This window comes from Odontomachus brunneus, unplaced genomic scaffold, assembly GCF_010583005.1.
Source record: "Odontomachus brunneus isolate Ranch 3 - 2012 unplaced genomic scaffold, Obru_v1 Obru_scaffold_034, whole genome shotgun sequence".
Taxonomy (NCBI): Eukaryota; Metazoa; Arthropoda; class Insecta; order Hymenoptera; family Formicidae; genus Odontomachus; species Odontomachus brunneus.
In genome coordinates this window covers 2,149,953-2,172,874 of record NW_022639484.1, presented here as the reverse complement: position 1 = coordinate 2,172,874, position 22,922 = coordinate 2,149,953, and the positions used below count along the sequence as shown (strand labels likewise).

Below are 22,922 nucleotides of genomic sequence, written 5' to 3'. Positions count from 1 at the left end.
AGAAAAAAATATATATATATATATATATATATATATATATATATATATATATATATATATATATATATATATATATACTCAGTAAGCAAGAAACCTAAAGTCTACATTTTTTAACGTTGATGTTATGTATAATTTTTAATCGTTTTTTAATAATGTTTTACAAATATTTTGCAAATACTATTTAATATAACATTGCGCTTTCCAGATATTTTTAGAATATTTTAAAAACATTAGTCAGAATATTTTATTGATATTACTATAACACATTTATTAGAAGTAAATACAACATATCAGCTTATTATTATTACTTTTTTTTTTAAAGAAGACATTAGTACAGAAGATGCAAATACCAGAATGTTTAAAAGACATAAATATAATGTTTACTTATAATGTTATGATTATATATAGTTTCAATATTATCGCAACTTTCGAATCAGTGTCAAAATTTGTTCGTAAAGATATTCTATACAACGTTAAAAATGACATATTTGAAAACATTACATATTATTGAATAACATTATAATAATATTGCTGTAATAATTTTGCTTACTGGTGTATATATATGCAGAATGTCCCATTTTAAAAGATCCACCCTCATAATTCTTCAGCCAAGTATATTCAGCAAATATATTTCAGACAAAAGTTGTCGGGTTCAGAAGGAGACATCTGAGAGTGACCTTGACTTTGACTTTGGAGGTCATTCTGAAAGTTATTCGAAAGTCAACTTTGCTTTTTAAATAGAAACGTTTATTTTTTCTTACGTAGTTTTATTTTACGTAAAGAAACTAACAACTTTTGTTCGCAAAAACATTTTTATACAACCTCTATTTTCTAAGGTATTTACGGAAATATCTACAAAATTATTAGATTTAATAATTTTTTACTAGAATTCTATCAACTTTAGTGAAAAATAGCAAGAGACAAACATTATCCATTTTCTTCTCATAGAGCTTTGAGAATTTTTTCAAAATTTTTTAGTTTATTTCTTAGTACTGCATTTTTTGCATTTTCTTGAAGTACTAAAACATTTATAAAAAATTCTCGGAGCTCTATGAGAAAAAAAATAAACAATTTTTATCTCTTATCATTTTTCGATAAAGTTGATAGAATTTGAGTAAAAAATTATTGAAACCAATAATTTTGTAGATATTTTCGTAAATATCTTAAAAAGAGGTTGCATAAAAAATATTTTCAAACAAAAATTGTTAGTTTCTTTACGTAGAATAAAATTATGTAAGAAAAAATAAATATTTCTATTTAAAAAGCAAAGTTGACTTTCAAATAATCTTCAAAATGACCTTCAAGGTCAAAGTCAAGGTCACCTTCAGATGTCTCCCTCTGAACCCGACAACTTTTGTTTAAAACATTTTTGCTGAATATACTTGGCTGAAGAATTATGAGAATGGATCTTTTAAAAAATGGAACACTGTGTATATATATATATATATATATATATATATATATATATATATATATATATATATATATTCTAGAAGTAATTTGAATAAGAAAATCCTAACACAAAAATGGCGAGGCTATAATACTTTTCAAATTATAAACGACTAAAGTTGACCAATTATACTGACTAAAGTACGCGCGCTCAGGTACAGTATAATACGCAATGGTACAGGTGCATGTCATCTCTTTTCCAAATATTGATACAGAAGTTCTATATATACAACAATATATGTAATAATAATCTGCCTTTTATATCATTTAAATAAACATATCGCAAATAATAACATTCTCGTCAAAATGTTATGAATAAAATATCACACAATATATTTATGAAAATCAGTAAGCTGTTACACGTTTGACGTTTCTTTCAAGGATTTACAACTAATTTCATATCTTATGCAAATTCTCACTTATATGCATGCACCTGTACTATTGTATGTTGTACCGTACCTGAGCGCGCGTACTTTAGTCAATATAATTAATCAAATTTAATTGTTTATAATTTGAAAAGTATTATAACCTCGACATTTTTGCATTAGGATTTTTTCTGCAAATTACCTCAAGAATCCCTTCTTAAGAGATAATGTGATAGTGGCGGGACACCCTGTATATATATACAGGGTGTCCGAAAACTTTCTTGACATAATTCGTTAGAAAGTAGAACGGATTAAACGGAAGAGAAAAGTCAAATACCATTTTGCGAAATTCGCAATAGTTTTCAAGTAATTAATTATTTTGTCTCAGAAAATTAGCGCTTGGGTTGACGCGCGACCGTGATACACGCGAATCGCCGCTCGCTGCGTCCCTCCACCCATAGCTACGCTGTATCTCGTAACTATGGTAACTATGCCTACGAGACACATCGTAGTTATGTAATATAAAAATAAGTTTCACTATATGTTTCTCGTTTTTTATTTTTCATCTTGTTATACACCGAATGTCTTTATTTTTGTAAAAACTTGTAAGATCTATAAAACATACTTTTTATATATAAATTTGTTACGATTAAATGCACATGATATATAATTATATATACTTATGTTAATTATATATACCACGTTAATAATTTGTTTACATTACATAATATATAATATGTATAAATTAATAAAGTATATATATACATATATTAACCTGAGTATATATATATATATATATATATATATATATATATATTAACCTAAGTATATATATACATATATTAACCTGACATTTACGAGTCTAAAACCGCTGTTTTTTGAGCGAACAATATATTTTATTCATTATATAATATTAATATGTAATACGTTTCGGTTCACTGCGTACCCTCTTCAATTACAGTACAAATAATTTAAAAAAAAAAAAAAAAAAATATATATATATATATTAATTTAACTGACGCAAATATATACAGGTACACTATATATTAACAATATATAATTTATATTATTTTGCATTAATTAAATTAATAGAAGTATTGATTATTTGTATTTTATTAGAAGTGTACAAATTCAATGTCTTTACATTCAATCAATTGTAATTCTGTTTTAAATTAATATTTTTTCTCGTCATTTTGGGGTTTTGAAGTGTTAACCTTGACCTTTTAAACGCATCATATAACTTGATTCCGCTTGAGACCTCAGCTCAGCAAATAGTTTACACCATGGCTTCTCAGAAAAAGCATATTAGGCACTGTATTCTTTCCGCGTTCTAATTAAAGTATTGCTGAGGCTACCCAAAGTGATTAATTCCACTTTTTAAGTGAAGATGCTATAATCCATAAAATATGCGAAGAGTAGTTTCAAAATTTGTAAAGAATAGTTGCAAAGAGTAGTTTCAAAAGTTTCGAAGTGGCAATGATTTTATTGATGTAGAACGCAGTGGAATGTCGAAAAAAATTGAGGACGATGAATTAAAGCAGCTGTTGAACAAAAATCCTTGTCAGACGTAGTAGAAACTTGCTAAGGAACATGGTGTAATTCAACAAGCTATTTTCGTTCGCTTATAGAAGCTTGGGAGAATACAGAAGGCTGGCCGTTGGGTTCTTCATGTTCTGAGTCCCGAAAATAAAGTGCGACATTTTGACACGGCAATGTCCCTGCTGTCATGATTCAAACAAGAGGCTTTCTTGATAAAATTGTAACTGTGGATAAGAAGTGAGTATTGTATGACAATCCCAAAAGACGTAAATCATGAGTTTATTTGGGTGAACCATCAACAAGTAGTGCTAAACTGAATTCACACTAAAAAAAGTGTTGCTGTATATTTTAAAGGTGTTCTTTATTAACTGTTTATTCAAACTCGGTGAAATTGTTACTTCTAAGCGTTACCAACAACAGATGATTAATTTAAGTGACGTAATTGAATAAAAAACATCATTTATCGGTAGTACTATTTATCGGTAGTCTAACTAGGTAGATGATTCTGTTGCACGACAACGCGGCAAAATCATCTCTTCTCTAGGCTGGAAAATTCTGTCTCATGCGGCTTATTCTGAAGACCTTGCTCCCGCGGATTATCATTTGTTCCGATCGTTGCAGCATTATCTGGTCGATTACCACTTTAAATCTCCCGAGGAGATCGAAAAAAGCATCATTGATTTTATTGAATCAAAACCACCATCTTTTTACTGAAGCGAGATTCGCCAACTGTCCGAAAGATAGTTGAAATGTGTGGAAAATAATGATTTTTTCGGAAATTAACACGTTTTTTTTTTTTTGTAAATAAACATTAAAATCATGCTAAAAAGGCATCGAACTTATTTATACATCTAATAATTAAACTTATTTATACATTTAATAATTAACCTAATAATTAAAAAAAATCCGCGGTGAATTGTAATGTATGTTTACATTATATAATATTATTACCTATTACGTAATTATTATGTATTACGTTAATACTGCGTAATAAATATATTGTTTGCTTGAAAAACAATGGTTCCATAAGCCAGGTTATATATATATATATATATATATATATATATATATATATATATATATATATATATATCATTGGAATCAATTTATCATCATCGTCAACTGAAGAATGAAACCTGTGCAAGATGAAAAAAGCTTGAAACCGAAGATAGAAAAAAGTAAATGCAGAATAAACTATTATAAATAAAATATTATATAGATAAGTAGCTAATATTCTCATAAAATAAAAGATAATTCACATATGTGCGCATACTGTTTTTGTAAATGTTATTCTTTCCTTTGATTAATTTTTTTATTTCAGCTCCGAGATTGTAGATGAAATGTTTTTCCAAAAAATCGAAAATCAAAGCATAAAAGTGACAATTTGTTTGATGTACTATATATCAAACGAATATATTATACACTATAATATTTAATATATTTAATATAATTAATATTTAATATAATAACTATAATATTAGTTTTAAACAAGAATAATCTTGGATTTTCAGAATTCCTATATCGTCTCTCTTGATAGATATGAATTAATAAAAAAAAGACATTTTAATATTATAATTCTTTTATTATAACATATTAAATATCAATATATATATATTTTTTTATAGCATTAATCAATCTATTAAATATATTAACTTTTTAACATAAATTAAGAACGAATATTATTAATTTATAAATAAACATTTATTAATAGCTCCAAAATAAAAAATTATATATATATATATATATATATATATATATATATATATATCAAACAAATTGTCACTTTTATACATTGATTTTCGATTTTTTGGAAAAACATTTCATCTACAATCTCGGAGCTGAAATAAAAAAATTAATTATAGGAAAAAATAACATTTATAAAAACAGTATGCGCACATATGTGAATTATCTTTTATTTTATGAGAATATTAGCTACTTATTTATATAATATTTTATTTATAATAGTTTATTCTTTATTTATAGTTTTATTTATAATAGTTTATTCTTCATTTACTTTTTTCTATCTTCGGTTTCAAGCTTTTTTCATCTTGCACAGGTTTCATTCTTCAGTTGACGATAATGATAAATTGATTTCAATGAGAAGAATGATGTCGTAACAGTGAATTATGTTTATCTATTACGTAAAAAAATTAAAAACTTAATATTGCTTAATTATATAGTAATGATTTATCCATTTATATATACAAGGTGTTCCATATGTCTTGAACCGGCTGAATATCTCGGAAAGAATTTTTGAGAGCACTTTTGAGAAAAATATTTCAGACAAAAGTTGCAACATATAAAATGGTATATTTAGTGATGTTAGCAGTTTGACTTTTTTTTTTTAGCTGGCGTCGCTAAGGTCAGGTCAAAGTCAACTTTGATTTTTTAAATATAAACATGTATTTTTTTATTATGGAATTTTATTCTACGTAAAGAAACAAGCAACTTTTGTTGAAAAATTTTTTCATACGACCCCTATTTTTTAAGATATTTGCGGAAATATCTACAAAATTATTGGTTTCAATAATTTCTTACTCGAATTCTATCAACTTCACCGAAAAATGGTAAGAGGTAAAAATTATTTATTTTTGTTTCATAGAGGTCTGAGAATTTTTTTAGAATTTTTTATTAACTTTTTAGTACTTCAAGAAAATGCAAGAAAATGTAGTACTAAAAAGTTAATAAAAAATTCTGAAAAAATTCTCAAATTCTCAATCTATGAAATAAAAGTAAACAATTTTTATCTCTTGCCATTTTTCAATAAAGTTCATAGAATTCGAGTAAGAAATTATTGAAACCAATAATTTTGAGATATTTCCGCAAATATCTTTAAAAATAGGGGTCGTATGAATAAATTCTTCAAACAAAAGTTGTTTGTTTTTTTTAGGTAGAATAAAATTCTGTAATAAAAAATACATGTTTCTATTTTGAAAAAACAAAGTTGATTTTGACCTGATCTTGGCGACGCCACCCAAGATCAAACTGCTGACATCACTAAATACATCATTTTATATATTGCAACTTTTGTTTGAAATATTTTTCTCAAAAGTACATACTTTCCGAGATATTCAGCCGGTCCGGGACATATAGGACACCTTGTATATATACAAAGTGTCCCGCATAAGACGTGCCAAAAGAAAAATATAAGTAGAATAGATAAAAGTGAAAAAATATTATAGAGGTCATTTTTCAAACAACCACAAAATTTTGAGATTAATTAAAATAGTTGGACAAATCAGAGTGCGCGATGCGGCAGTCGGGACATACGGCTTGCCGCGGCCGGCGAAGAAAATGGACGATTGCTCGTGGGCCTATCACGCAGTATCAGATCTAAGACGTAGTCCCCACTTCTGGGCATATGAGATAGGCCCGCGAGCAATCGTCCATTTTCTTCGCCGGCCGTGGCGAATTGTATGTCCCGCTTACCGCGTCGCGCACTTTGATTTGCCCAACTATTTTAATTAATATCTCGAAATTTTACGCGATTGTTTGAAAAATGACTTCTACAATATTTGTTCATTTTTATTTGTTCTATTTATATTTTTCTTTTAGCATGTCTTACGCGGGACATCCTGTATATATAAATAATAAAATTTTTTCATTTCGTAAATCTTTATGCATTTTACGTTATATTCTCAGTTATTTGTGTTATTTCCATTTAATTTGATTTTAATTAATATACTTAATATTTATGTTTATAAAATATTTATTGTTTTACATACGTGCATACATATATTAAAAAGGTTTCCGCAAACTAACAGGCTACTATTTACACTGTTTGTGTGTGTGTGTTGCTAATCCGCAGATAAATTAAATTGTATTATCTAGGAGTTTCTCCAGTAAAAATTGTATTGCTTAGTTTTCGTTGGTACCACCATTATCTTCTCTTTTTTTATGGAAATTGTTGTGTAATCCAAAAAAATGTATATGGAGATATAAATAGTATTTTTGTTTTGTCTGAAAATTTGACGTTATGGTAATCGAGATGCTCTAGCTTGCTTAAAATAAATTCATTAATGTTTATATTTAATGTATACTTTCAATATAATCGTATTAATAATATTTTACCGTTCAATTGCTATTCGTAACTTAATCACACGGAAAGTTTTGTTTATCATGCAAGACGTACTAATAATCCGAGCAAAAATTGAATCTAGTGATTGTCTAGTAATGACACAGAAAAGTTTGGTCTTACATCGCTACTAGCTAGGAATGTAACGCTCACTTCTCCTAGTGTCTGTATCAGAAAAATTATCTAGTAGCTAGGTACAAAAAAATAACTTGTAACTATAATTAGTATAATTACTAGACAGTTTTGATATTCAATTTCTATTCAAGATTTACCGATGATTTTCTATCTCGTTACTATGTAATCTAGCCACTATCTTTTTCATCTAGTCACTATCTATGTAATTGATATAGTTACTTGATAGTCCTGACATTCAAAAGTAAGAATATTTAGCCAGTCACGAGCTAGTGACTGGCTAGAAAACTTATCTAGTCGTTACTATCTACTAGTCTTGAAATCTGCTCTACTAGATACATTTTTGCTCGGGAATACGAATCATTGAGAAAGATAATCAACAATCTGAAGAACTTGCTTAAAGAATGGAACAAATTTTCTTCGGCTTCTTTCTGTTGTTTTTTATTATATTTACTTTTCGTATAAGATATACATGATGCTTTTTAATAAATAATTGCTATTTTCTAAAGATATAATATTATTTGTCGAGTGATTATAAACGGTGGTTAAAAAAAGAGTTTGTACTTTATTGATTGTGTAATATACTAATGTTTCCTGGTGGACCATATTATCTCTCACTTTTCCGAACTCTTTTATTGAATTTTATAGAGAGATAATATATCTCTCAATGTTTATACGCTATTAGAAAGTTGAAACATGCATTTACATTATAGCAGTATTGATTTGGAAAAAGTATTTTGTAATTAAATCCGTTATCTCACGAGCGAAACTGGATGTTTAATATGATCCGGTTTTAACAATAGGCCGGCCACGCGTTCCACGATTTATTCGATTAATTTGTCGAAAATCGGAACGCGGAGACATAGCATAACGCGTCTCATTCGCATACAATAGCTTCAGTTTATTCCATGAAACATACTGCGCTCCACTTAGAAAATGTTACAAGTCCTCCTCTCGCTCATCGGACTCACAATCGGATCTTTATTGCAGAGTTACCGCACAGAATGCATTTACGTAATTGCGGCGTGGAGTAATTAAGAAACATCGCGGAAAAGATAATCTATTTAACGTCACGAACTGTTGCACAAACGACAGAGAAAAACGTAATTAAGTTATCATAAATTTAACGGGACAATTTTTATAATTATTTTTACTTCTGCGACGATGCAGTCAAGGTAATGCCTGAACTGCAGCGACAATAACGACTAATCTCCCGACTGAGATCGCAATTTTGTTGTAGTGAGGGCGACAGATACGTGAAGGTAGCGTGGAAAGATGTCAAGGTGGGTGACCTGGTCCACCTCTCGAACAACGAACTGGTACCAGCCGATCTCTTGCTTCTGCGAAGCAGTGATCCTCAGGGATTAGCTTATCTCGATACGTGTAATCTCGACGGTGAGTCGAATCTGAAGCAGCGCCAGGTTGTCAGAGGTTTCCTCGATCTGCAGGATACCTTTCAGCCTTCCAAGTTCCGATCGGTAGTTGAGGTCGATCAGCCAAGTACTAGAATATATAGGTAAATATCTGACAACGCGACAACAATTTATCATATCCGTATCAAATCTTTTCAGGGATACTGATATACATATATTTACGTTTAGACAGATTCAATTCCTTTTTTAATCCAAACATTGTCAACAAAGATATAACGAACAGTATTGTAAACTTTTATGATAAAGCTGCAAGAAAAATGATAATCTTGTACAGAGTGGGTCAAATGTATGGATACACCCGAATAAATCTTCAGGACAGGATTTTCGGAAAAAGTGACCTGAACAAAAGTTGCTCGGGCCTAAAAGAACTAAAAGAACTATCTGCTGGTGACCTTGGGTTTAACCTTGGCCCTTCAAGGTTATTGAGATAAGCAGGTCAACTTTGCTTATTTAAATAGAAACATATATTCTTTATTACGAAATTTTATTCTACGTAAAGAAACCTTTTGTTTGAAAAATTTTTTTATACGATTTCTATTTTCTAAGATATTTACGGGAATATCTACAAAATTATTAGTTACAATAATTTTTTACTTGAATTCTATGAACTTTACTAAAAAATAATAAGAGATAAAAATTGATTATTTTCTTCTCATAGAGCTCTGAGGATTTTTTTCAGAATTTATTAATTAACTCTTTAGTACAGCATTTTCTTGCATTTTCTTGAAGTACTAAAAAGTTTATAAAAATTTCTGAAAAAATTCTCAGAGCTCTATGAGAAGAAAATAGATAATTTTTATCTCTTGCTATTTTTCGGTAAAGTTCATAGAATTCGAAAAAATTATTGAATCTAATAATTTTGTAGATATTTCCGTAAATATCTTAAAAAATAAAGGTAGTATAAAAAATGTTTTCAAACAAAAGTTGTTTGTTTCTTTACGTAAAATAAAATTCCGTAATAAAAAATATATTTTTCTATTTATATAAGCAAAGTTGACCTCCAAATAACTTTAAAGGTTGGGACCAAGGTTAAATCTAAGGTCACCAGCAGATAGTTCTTTTAGGCCCAAGCAACTTTTGTTCAGGTCATTTTTTCCGAAAATCCTGTCCTGAAGATTTATTCGGGTATATCCATACATTTGGCCTACACTGTATGATTAACAGATGTTATAATTGGTTGCGTTCAGTGGAACAAAGCGATAAGTGAGCAGTCAATGAGTACTGGTCCTTAGTGTTAGATTTTTAAATCTAGACTAATTACGTTGACAAATTACTCAACCGTTGCGCAACCGTTATGTTCGCTGAATATACCCATTATGTCACTTTAAAATTGTATTATGATTTTAATGTTTCATTATAATTTTAATAAATTCGTCCCTGAGAAGATTATTCATTTGCGCTCTAAAGTAATAGCATCACCCAAAATTTTTTGTAAGACTCGAGAAACACCGCGACGGCACATTAGTATTTTAAATCAGCTTTAAAATTAGCTGTAGCTTCATTTAAATTTTACGAAAAGGTGCCGTCGCACAATGAATCGAAGCTTAAGAAATAGCGGATGTGGGCCTAAAATTGAATTGCCAAAACCTTTACTTATGTTTATAAATTCTGATATTAAATTAGTTGTAAATTATTGAAATAATTCCGTTTACTCGAAATATTTTCGTTATTTACGTACGAATCTACCATAATATAAGTCATATATATTAATATCTGTAATTTCCATGACTTTCTCGTCGCAATCTTTCAAATTGCTTTATTTTTACATAGTTTTAATGATCCACTGCAAGTTTTGTATATTACATATTATATTACATGTTTTAAATGAATGACTATAATATTAAAAACAGTTTTATCGCATTTTTTAGACATTTTCCGGAACAATATCTGATCAATGAGAAAATATATGTGTTGTCGTTAAGCTTTAAAAAAAATGTTTCAGATTGTTTTAACATTCTCTTACATTATACCGTATACGTTTTACTACATTTCTAGAGAAAATTTAAGTGTCGCTAGATGCCACTTTGCAAAATATATAACATTTTCTGAATGGTATTCTATATATGTTTAGATTCAAGATAAGAGGTAGGATAAAAAAAGTAGGCAGAACGAACTAATTTATTAAGAATTCTAAACATAAAATTTTTTTCATTATTCTAAAGAAAAGGAGAGTGGATCGAAATATTGCAGATTGTGGATATAATAAATATTGCTTTCATGTAATGAAAATACAATGGTTCATATATTTTCATATATTTTTTTTATATTTTTTTTTTTATAATAGTTTTATGCTACTTAAACCTTGATCTATAATGTGTTATTTGCTTTCTGTTACTTTTTTTTATCTCTTTCTGACTCAAGTCTTAAACCTTAAACTAAAAAAAGACAGAAAACAAGAAACAGGAAGCAAAGAACACATTGTAGATCAGGCTTTAGAGTTCCAGAAATCTTTGATTTAGACGTTTTACCACTAATATGTGCTAAGTATTTTTTACCTACCTAAAGTGAACCAAGTAGTGGATGCATAATCGGACTTATAAAGTTTTTTGTGTGCGTGTGTGTATGAATGTGCGTGTGTGAGTGTGTGTATATATATGTTTGCGTATGAAAAAAACATTAAAAGTTAAAAGTTCAAATTAAAAATTATAGCGTTTCAGAAAGCAGCTCATGTTTTTTTCTGTACTCTGACATGACCGAGAATTCGAAATAATAGGATCGAAAGAAATTGATAAATGATCTAAATATATTCGTTTGTGTTACTATATTTGTTTTATTTTGCAACTTCCACTTGGAATATATCTTAAGTAAACAAGAAATATCTAACAAGTATTAATGGTAAAATCTCAAAATTATTGCTTAAAGACTTTTCAGACTATAAAAAATAACTAGATTAAAAGCACTAAATAACCCGATTGGCACTATAGATAACTTAATTGACATGAAACCATCATGAAAAATTAATATCTTTGTTGAAAAAATTTATAGAATAATGGTATTTTCATTAATGAGAAAAATATCTATTGTGTTGTATTGTGATGTGCCATTAGTGTATCATTTTCTGGAGCTTTATAAGAAATTTTAGATGGCGCCATTACGGTGTTCTTCGAGTATAGAGAATTAAATCTGCGTTCGATGATTTTCGAGAATTCCAAAAGGAATTTAGATAAATTCCTCTCGTTTGAATTCGCTGATTCATGTAAAAATATTGGATATTTTGCAGCGTATGCTCCTCTTTGATATATAACTTTCACTCGTCTTAATGCAAAACTTTCACTCGACGTTGCCGGTAATTTATGCCGAATGGACGCTTATCGCAATGGCTATTTATAATTGCGATAGGCGTTTAAGATGGAATTCGCGTTAACCGGATTACGTGTGATCTCTCACGTGCTGATGCATCTGCTAGGTTTCACGGCGCCGTGGTGCATCCAAACGGCGGCAGAGTGCCCGTATCCACGGAGAACCTCTTGCTCAGGGAGTGCGTCTTAAAGAACACCGATTTCGTCGAGGGTATAGTTATATACGCCGGTCATGAGACCAAGGCGTTGCTGAATAACGGCGGACCCAGGTACAAGGTAAATATCAGTATATGTAAAAAAAAGGCATTGGAAATATGAAAAGAATGCTAAATATATATTTCGTTTTAACAAGAAGGGTATTTCAATTGCATATGTTATAAAAAAAGAATATGCATTTATTGAAAACGGATTACATTAAAAATAACCTTGAACAAAAATAGAAAAAAATTTGCAGAAATACTAAAGAAATTATCAAAGGAAATAAGAATGGTTCTAATAAGTGAGAAATTGAAATGCATACCTGTTCTATAGAAGCTACTGTCACCGTTTTTTGACAAAATATTACAATTATTTATTGAAAATGACATATTCGTTGTACATACCGTATATTAAAATGTGTAATCAAAATGTGTTCTCCCTTTTCAGTATTTTATTAATGTTCTACACATATGTTATAATATTAATTATTTAAGAAAGATACACGTCTGGGATTTCAGTACTCGAAATGTTCGTATAGATAATTCGACAGATTTGAGAATACTTTTCCTCATATTGATTTACGTATTTTGCAATCCGACATGCAATATTCTATGAATAACTTTAACTGATATATGTGCTTCATAAAATGACTGAATGAAATTTAGTGTGTAATTTATTTTTCTATTAAAAATTTTGACATTAATTAAATATTAAAAAGTGTCACAACATTTGGATCAAAATGCATATAATATATGTGACGAAGATCACTTTCAATGAATAATTCTTATATTTTGTCAATAAACCGATGGTTCTTATATATAGGTTAGATATTTTTCTATTTCAGTATTTCAGTAAAAAATTGTACAAGGTAAATGTTAGATATGGAATATGGATTAAGGTTCAGATAGGACGCGAATATTTTATGAATAATTTTAACGAATACATTTATATATTCTATGAATATACTAAATGCGCTATTATGTGTTCATATATTTGAATGGCATAACTATACACTATATACATGTTCTATAAATATATATAGAAAATTTACAAAATATAGATTAATCATTAATTTCGCTTTTGCAATTACGAAGGAACAATTGGAGTATTTCATCTTCTAGATACGTTTCGTCACTAAGCTACAATAAATATATATTATTATTTGTGGAGCATTTGAAAAACTTGTCAGTTACATAATTGCACATCCGCAGTAAATGAACCTTACGAGCGTTGTGAGAACGTTCCTTTCTATTATAGATACACGAATCTCTATATCTACGATGTATTGTACGTATATTCACAGAATATCTATAGAACATTTTGTGTGCTGGGGAGCGTGCGCACCGCATACGCAAGGGAGTCGCAACGTAACGCGTACGTCATGCCGTCCTTTTCAGCGTTCCCGTCTGGAGAAATACATGAACCGGGACGTAAAGTGGTGTGTGGTGATATTGGTGACATTGTGCCTGATCGGCGCATGTGGCTGCCGATTATGGTTGGCCACGTACGCGGACACTGTGGCGGCGATACCGTTCCTGCCGGTGCTGCACGAGCCGCTCTACGAGAGCATGCTGACCTTCTGGACCTTCGTCATAATATTCCAAGTGATGATACCGCTCAGCTTGTACGTGACGATCGAGATGGCCAAGGTGGGGCAGGTGTACCACATCGGCCACGACCCGGCCCTCCACGACACGGAAACTGGCCGTAAGGCCGAGTGCCGTGCGCTGAATATCACGGAGGAACTAGGCCAAGTGAGTGCGGCGATTTATATTAAATGAATTCGCGCGAGCACGGCTGTTTTATGCACGATTGCCGTCACGGAAAATTCTGTTCGTTCGAGGAAATTGAACATAACACGGCATGTTCAATTGTATTGAAGTATGGACGAGATTTCTGCTTTCCGACATTATTTTGTTTTACTAATTATTTGTGATATCAATACTTATGTTCTTTTATCTTTAGTAATATTTATCTCTTTTGTATCCTTATTGGAGTAAAAGCAATTTTAATATTTCCTGGCTCTATTCGCCACGCGCGCGCGCGGAGAGAGAGAGAGAGAGAGAGAGAGAGAGAGAGAGAGAGAGAGAGAGAGAGAGACAGACTTCAACTATTCTCTATATATTTATTTCAATATATTTCGCAAGGATTTTAGGTATGCGTTTTTTCAATTCTGTCGTAAATCAACCCAGATAGCACAGGAATATTCTATGTTAATTACTACATGCATATTACTATTTGGAATGTTCTGTGAATATTTCTTCCTTACAAATATTTGTACATTCTGTAAGAATATTAAAACACAGCTATGTTCATAGAATATTCAAATGACCAGATGTTAATATTCTTTGAATATATACAGAATATTTATATATAAAATATATGTTAATTTTTCTTTTAATTAATTGAAAGAAGAATTTGAATATTTTATTTTTTGTATAAATACACACACACACACGTTTTATTACTAAGTTATAAGAAATACATATTACTATCTGAAACTTTTAGAAAACTTTTCAGTTACATAAATGCATCACACGTGCGTAGTAAATAAACCTTATAAATGTTTTAAAAACGTTTTTTATTATAAATTTACGAATCTCTATCAATATATATACAAACACTCACATATATAAGTCTATAGAATATTGTATACAGAAAAACAGAAAAGTATAATTGGCTCACGTATAAATCTGGTTGTGCCAATCAGATTCAGTATTGAATCTAGTTGGCATAATTAGATTTATGCGTAGACTAACCATACTATTTTTTCCGTGTCTATACATTTATAGAATATTGCTTCAAATATTCTGCAATTAAGAACATTTATATTTCCTAAGGATATTCATAGGATATGTGCTATCTGGGAAGATGATCGTGACAAGATAAACTGATCATTTCTCGTAATATTTGACATACCTTCGTTTGTTTCTCAGACATAAGTGGTCTGTTCTTTTTAGCTGCACTGCTGAATTAGTGCAATAAGTTAAAATGAGATAAATATACTTTTTTTCACTCTAACTTATTGCACCAGTTCAGCAATGCGGCTAAAAAGAACAGAGCAAATGTTTTCTTGTAAGTATCTATAAAATTATACAATGAATATTACTCGGTACATTATACCGTTTGAATGGCAGGTGCAGTACGTCTTTTCCGACAAAACCGGCACTCTCACGGAAAACAAAATGCTATTTAGGAGATGCGCAGTGGGCGGCCAGGATTACTCGCATATGGGCGACAACGAGAATCTGTTTCCGTGTGCGCGGCTTAAGGAGGACCTGCTCATAGGTACATTTCGACATCGCTTACAGGAGTTTCTTATTGTCTTAGCCACGTGTAACACGGTTGTCGTAAATTCTCAACCGCATCACGATATTATGAACTCTAGCGGGGTCATCGAGGAACCTCACAAAAACGGCACTTGCCCGACGAGGTTGGTACACGCTAAATTAGTGAAAGAAAAAAAGAATAGAGAAAGCACAAAAGTGAGAAATTAAGAGAAAAAGTATTTTTTCATTGCGCTTTAGAAAAAAAAGTATGAAAATAAAATTATACTTTCGCGCCAATGGAAAAATCGTGTTGATTGTTGTTGCACACTTTTGTAAAGTTCACATCGTGAAATTTATCCTTCACAATTATTAACACCGTTGTGCTCGATAGAACGACGGAGTCGGACACAAACTCATTTCCGACCGCTGCTTCGCCGCCGATATCAATGTCTCCGAACAACGGAGCTATTCGCACGTTATCTCCGGTGTCACCAATGATCAGCACGGCAAATACATTCGACGACACGTCCAAGTTCCCGTTTAAACTCACTAGGTAAGCGCACGCGACGCCTGGAAAATATATTTTGCGAGCTGTTTGAAAGATAAAAATAATTATGCACGCGTAATCTTTGCAGGCCGAAGTTGCTGAACGTAACGTCGATACCGAGCCTGGGCATCGGGCTGTTGGGCGGGCGCAAGCAATCGCCTGACGGCCCGAAGAAGCGCAGCCCTCTGAGCCCGGTCGCCATCGCGAGGAACGGCGACGGCGAGTTGCTGCCGAGTCCGGCGATCTACGAGGCGGAGAGCCCGGACGAGCTGGCGCTGGTGCACGCGGCACGCGCGTACGATGTCAAGTTAGTGAAGCGTTCGCCCCGCAGCGCGATCGTGTCCTTCCCGGACAAGTCCACGTTAGCCTTCGAGATATTGCATGTAAGTAGTGTCCGCGATGAGTCACAGCGCGAACGACACAGAATTCCATGTCGCAAGTATGCCGTATTTCTTGTCCCGAAACATGAGCCGTGGTTCGATGGTTTTGCAGGTGTTGCCGTTCGACGCGAGCAGGAAGTGTATGTCGGTGCTGCTGAGACACCCGCATACTCGCGAGATCGTGCTGTACACCAAGGGTGCCGACACGACGATGTTGCCGTCGCTTTCAGCGAGCGACGAGAATACCGTCGCCGCGGCCAATATTCGCCAGTACCTGCAATCGTATGCCCGTCAAGGCCTGCGCACCTTAGTAATGGCACGTAGAACGCTGAACGAACAGGAGTACGAGGCGTGGCGTCAGAAGCACAACGAAGCGGAACTGGCAACAGAGAACCGCGAGCGTCGTATACGCGACTCGTACACGAGCTTGGAGTCGCACTTGACGCTCTTAGGGGCGACCGGTATCGAGGACAAGTTGCAGTCCGGCGTGCCCGAGACAATGGCCGCCCTCGTCGGCGCCGGGATTGTGGTGTGGGTTCTGACAGGTTCGTGGAAATTGCGCGGGAGTGCATGAGTGCACGCGCTTCATCGTCACGGACTTTCGCGGCGCAAACCGGTTTAACGACGGCCGCGGCCGCGGCAGTGGCAACGACAGCAACAGCGACTGATGTGCACTATTTTTAGTGCGATCATCGTAGAGATGTATCGCCGTACGAGATAGTCGTCGTTATGTCGAATCACGACTGGATCTAATCTCCATAACTCACCTTGTTGCACCTATAAACGTTATGTAAATGACGTTATGTAAATGCAACAACAAAAAAGAAGCTATGGAGATGAACGTATCAGGAAAAAGAGAGAGAAAGAAAACCGTAGGAGAACAAAACGAGTCTTGAAACCAGTCTGCGCGTTCTTGAGCGTAATTAGCGCAAGCGCTAATATTACCAGCAGCTCGTGATCGTGCGTGTATCACGTTATGTGACGCGTTCTTGCTGTCCGTTTCAGGTGACAAGCCGGAGACCGCGGTGAACGTGGCGTATTCAGCACGGCTGTTCTCGCCGGCAATGCAGCTGCTGCAGCTACAGGCAAGATCCAAGTCCGTAGCTGAGGCGCTAATACGTGGCTACCTGGAGTCAGCACGCAGGGAAAGCATGAACAACGCAGCTCATACGCAGGAATCGACAGGTGTCATGCATCCCGCTATGATGTACAATCGCGATCCCGCGGAGAGAGACGCGCACAGGATAGGCAGTCCATGGTCGCGACAACGCGCTCTCGTTGTCGACGGCAAGACGTTGACCGTGATTCTCGATCCGCGATCCGGTCTCACCGGCTCGTTCCTGGAACTCACGAAAACGTGCTCTAGCGTTTTAGCTTGCCGTGCCACGCCGTTGCAGAAGGTAACAATGATATTGCGCTTTCTTGAATGTAAAGGGGTTTCTTTATACATTTATTTTATAAGAAAATCTATGTTTTTGCATATCTATAAATCATATCTAAAAGAATGTGGTTCTACAACATTACATTAATATTCGCACAAAGACGAATGTATAAGAAAATTTGTAAGAGTATCTCGTTGGCAGTCACACGCCCTCTTGTTCAGGCGAACGCGCTTGCAATATACAGGGTGTCCGATAACTCACAAAAGAGCCGTGGTGTACAGATAGATTAGGTCAAACTGAACAAAAAATTTCTCTACCATTTTGCGAACAAATACGTAAAATTTTGAGTTATTAATAAAAAAAGATTCGTTAATAATCACGCGCCATACGGTAGATGAACTGTAATGGGGACGTCTGCCGCTGTATGCTTGTATATTAGGTCAAACTGGACAAAAAAGTCCTCCCCCTATCGGTTATTTTCCAAATAACCACGTAGATGTTTAGTTATTAATTAAAAAAGATTGGTGCATTATTGCACACCAAACTTGTATGCCAAACTTCTTTTATTAATAACTAATATGTACTAAATATGTACATTTGGAAAATGGTAGAAAATTTTTTTGCTCAGTTTTACCTAATGTACAAGCATACAGCAGCAGACGTCATCATTTATGGCGTGATCATTCACGATCATCTTCTTTGATTAATAACTTAGAATTTTACGTAGTTGTTTGCAAAATAGTAGAGGAATTTTTTGTTCAGTTTGACCTTATCTACCTGCATACTGCGGCTCCTCTGTGAGTTATTCTATATAGTTTTTTAGAAAGGTCCCTGCAATTATCTGTTTCCTCTATGATCACTCAGAAATAACGAAATGTCCGATAGAAATATCAATTTGTGTAAAAAATATTTAAGATTCGTATAGTTTAATTAATTCTTGAAGTTTTGAAGATTTTTCTCAAAAATATTCTCGAAAACAATATTTAAGTTTTCTCGGAAAATAATTTATCAGTCACGCACAAATTTAGAGAAATTACTCTTTAAGGCTCCTTTCTATTCATGGCGGTCATTTTAACTGACATCAGAAGCGGAACAACACTCAAAATTTTTGCGAGATAAGCAGAAATATAAAGATATATCCATAAAATGACATTTACAATTGATCGAACAGGTTAAAAAATCCGAACACTTTCCTGTTGCTTCAACAATCAATAAATAACTGTAAAATTCACAATCATAATAGAATCATGAGAAAAGATAAGCTAAAAGGATAATTTGCATCACGTTATTTTACGGTAATTTATTGATTGTTATAGAAAAAGAGAAGTGTTCGGATTATTTTATAGATATATTCGATCGACTGCAAGTGTTATTTTATGAATATATCTTTTTATTTCTACGTATTTCGCAGAAATTTTAAATACTTAAATTTACTTAATTCTATATTATACACAGGCTCTCAAAAGTATAAAATTTAAATTAAAAGTCATTAATATTCAGATAAGAGAGAGAGAGAGAGAGAGAGAGAGACAAACGCTGATGTTAGAGCGAATATTTTACTAAATACTGGGAAGATAGTTTGACAATGTAATCGTATGTACCGGATTTTTCAATTTTTAATAACGTACGGGACGAATCAACCTTCCACATCAAAACAATCCTGTATCCCAATTTTTGATATTAATATTAATTAATCTCCCTAATTATACTAAGATTACCGATTTTTTTATTCATAATTATGATTTAGTAAAATATTCCCTCCAACATTAGCGTTCGGTTCTTACTTGCCTATTATGTTTAATTTAAGACGAAAATGTAAATTTAACACGTTTAAACGTTTAAATTTTTTTGCTTTTGACAATATCAATCAAGAGTTCTGCGACGAATAGCTAGAAGACTTAAATATTTTTTTATTAATTTGAACATAATTTTTAATTTATAGATTTTTTCCGAGATATTGTTATTTAAAATAAAGAGAAAATACACACACACAAAATTATTTTTATTCGCTATTTTGTTAATTTCTCAAAAGTAAAAAAATTCTCTTATAGTACTCTAATATTTTTGTTGTCGATAGACAAGGATAGTATGAATAATATATTCTTTAATATCTAGTCTCAGATCAAAATTACAACTTGCAATCGTACAAAATTTTGCTTTATCATCTATAATTTGAAATTTATATTTTATTTTAAAAAATATATTCTTTATAGTATATTTTCCTTATTCTGCTAATAATAAATCTATGAAACTTTAATTGATTGGTAATAATTAATTGATTAATAAGTTCTCTTTTTCATAAAAATTCAAAGAAATTTATTCTTGTCACCTAACACATAAGAACATTTTTTAAGGCTTCTAATTTCTCGTCACGGCCATCTTGATACATTAGAAGCATGAAAGAAAATCTCTAAATTCTTAAAACAACTTTAAAATGAAAGTATACGTCGATAAAACGACACGTGCGATCGATTGAGCAGATATTAAAATACTACAAAAACTCGTTTTGCTCTAATAATCAATAAATAGCCATACAATTAACGTGACCTATAGCCTATTTTATAACTACGTGATTTTGTCACGCTAATTTTGCGGCTATTCATTGGCCATTGGAGCAAAGGGAAAGTTTTCGAAATATTTTACAAACCTATTTAGTCAGTTGCAAGTCTCATTTTATAAATATATCTTTTTACTTCAATCTATTTTACATGAATATTTTTGTATTTCAACATGTATTTTTTTTTATACACATATACAGACGCACACATTTTTGACGTCATTAATCAAGATGGTCAAGGCGAGACGATGAGAATCTTAATCTCTCTTTTAGATATTTTAAGTTTCCGTGGTTTGGGGAAATACCTGATCCGAGTTGGTGTTACGTCTTTTGTCGTTTTAAAAAAAGTTGAACGACGTGGACCCGGAAGCGCTAGATCAAACAACTTTTACTTTTAGAAAATGTTAATATAAAATGATATAAATATATAAAACATGTTGCAAAAATATCAACTCGTGAAGTATTATAGTATAGTTGCAACATGAGTTAAGAAAAAGATGTGGAAATAATTAGCAACATAATCAATATTTTATATTTTAGGCATACATAGTCCGCATCGTTAAAAAGCAATTAGGGATGAGAACACTAGCGATCGGCGACGGTGCGAACGATGTCAGCATGATACAGACCGCCGATGTAGGCGTAGGTATTTCAGGTCAAGAAGGCACGCAGGCGGTGATGGCCGCGGATTTCGCGATTTCCCGCTTTTCCATGCTCAGCCAACTCCTTCTTGTGCACGGGCATTGGTGTTACGATCGTCTCGCCAGAATGATTTTGTACTTCTTTTATAAAAACGCCACCTTCGTCTTCCTCATATTCTGGTTCCAGGTACGCAAACGAAGAAATAAATAAAAACACAAACGTAGAAATAAATGAAAACAATGCTTATAAGAACTAAATGAAGAAACAAGTAAAAATATAGACAAATATGGAAAAAATATAGAAAAATATAGAAATACAGAAAGACAAATATAAAAATATAGAAAGATAAATATAGAAAAAAATAAACTTTTGTAAGATAGACTTTTGATGGAAAAGTTAGGTGTCTATTTTTTTATAAAGTTAATATTTAATATTAAAATAATATTTTTCTTTATGTTTTTCGTAGTTGTATTGTGGTTTTTCCGGTGCCGTAATGATGGACCAAATATATTTAATGCTGTACAACTTACTGTTCACTTCGCTGCCACCTCTCGCTCTGGGTATTTACGATCGGTTCGCCGCGCCTCACGTACTGCTCTCAGCGCCAAATTTGTACAAAAGGGGACGCATGGGCCTAGTCTATCAATCGTATTCTTTCTGGATTACGATCATTGATGCTCTGTATCAAAGCATCGTTATCTTCTTCATCGCTAAAGCCGTTAGTATCGGAATGGTCATGTCGGAATTATTGTGATAGCAAAATTACATTACAACAAAAGAACATGATTGTGATATCATACTATAAGACTTCGTTGTTGTCTTTCAGGTTTATCACGACTCGACTATCGACATATGGGAATTTGGTACAACTGTTATGACGGCGTGCATCGTCGTCATGCTGCTTCATGCTGCCATAGAAACTAGATCTTGGGTAAGAGAGAAGAAGTGAAGTTGAACGAGGAGTTGATCGATAAAGTTTCTATTTCCACGTCGTGGCAATTTTGATTAATCCCTTGCAGTCTAAATTATTCTCGGCTTTTTTTCTCAATAAAGAGAGATTCATGGAAATTCAGTTACTTTGCGACAATATCGCATAATTTGCATTTATTTCAATATTTCAAGATTAAATTAAAGCAGCAAGAGCACATTTACAGTAATATATTTAGATTGAGTATATCCTATTGATAAACAAAAATTTATAGAATCGATTAGAATGAAACATGATGAAGCTCGGGTCGATCGCCCCGTAAGAAAAACTTTTACTGAAACGATTTTTTCTTTCTTTTTAGAAGTATGAGTAAATTGTTGTGTCGTTAAATGTCATTTGTGAAGCGAACAGCAAGAAGCAGGCGCGGATGTATTTAAGTAATAACGAGACTATTCAGTTTCTTCTATTTCTGGCCGACCCGCGCTTAACGAAACGCCTCGTATAACTATAATACAACGTTATACATGTGCTTTATTATTTTTACTTATTGTGTTACTATCATTTGTATCAAAGAGAAATATTGTGAGATATTGATTTAGAGCTTTTATTGAGTAATTATATTGAATGTTATATTGATAACATGCGTTATTGCATGCGTCTGATAGTATTTTGATAACGATCGAATTAACGTTGTATGGCGTTTACTGATGTAAGGAGAATGTTGCGG

General features: G+C 32.5%; 1 protein-coding gene across 1 annotated transcript in view; it reads left to right on the top strand.

Moving 5' to 3' along the window:
* Positions 1 to 22,922, top strand: part of LOC116843688 (probable phospholipid-transporting ATPase VD) — a 111,473-nt gene that overhangs the window by 86,831 nt on the left and 1,720 nt on the right. The window contains exons 5-15 of the mRNA XM_032814320.1: positions 8,801 to 9,076; positions 12,400 to 12,568; positions 13,888 to 14,244; positions 15,628 to 15,923; positions 16,151 to 16,312; positions 16,395 to 16,689; positions 16,799 to 17,231; positions 17,692 to 18,086; positions 21,166 to 21,453; positions 21,734 to 21,985; positions 22,094 to 22,198. Coding sequence (XP_032670211.1) covers positions 8,801 to 9,076; positions 12,400 to 12,568; positions 13,888 to 14,244; positions 15,628 to 15,923; positions 16,151 to 16,312; positions 16,395 to 16,689; positions 16,799 to 17,231; positions 17,692 to 18,086; positions 21,166 to 21,453; positions 21,734 to 21,985; positions 22,094 to 22,198 — 3,028 coding nt within the window. The remainder of the gene's footprint in view (positions 1 to 8,800; positions 9,077 to 12,399; positions 12,569 to 13,887; positions 14,245 to 15,627; positions 15,924 to 16,150; positions 16,313 to 16,394; positions 16,690 to 16,798; positions 17,232 to 17,691; positions 18,087 to 21,165; positions 21,454 to 21,733; positions 21,986 to 22,093; positions 22,199 to 22,922) is intronic.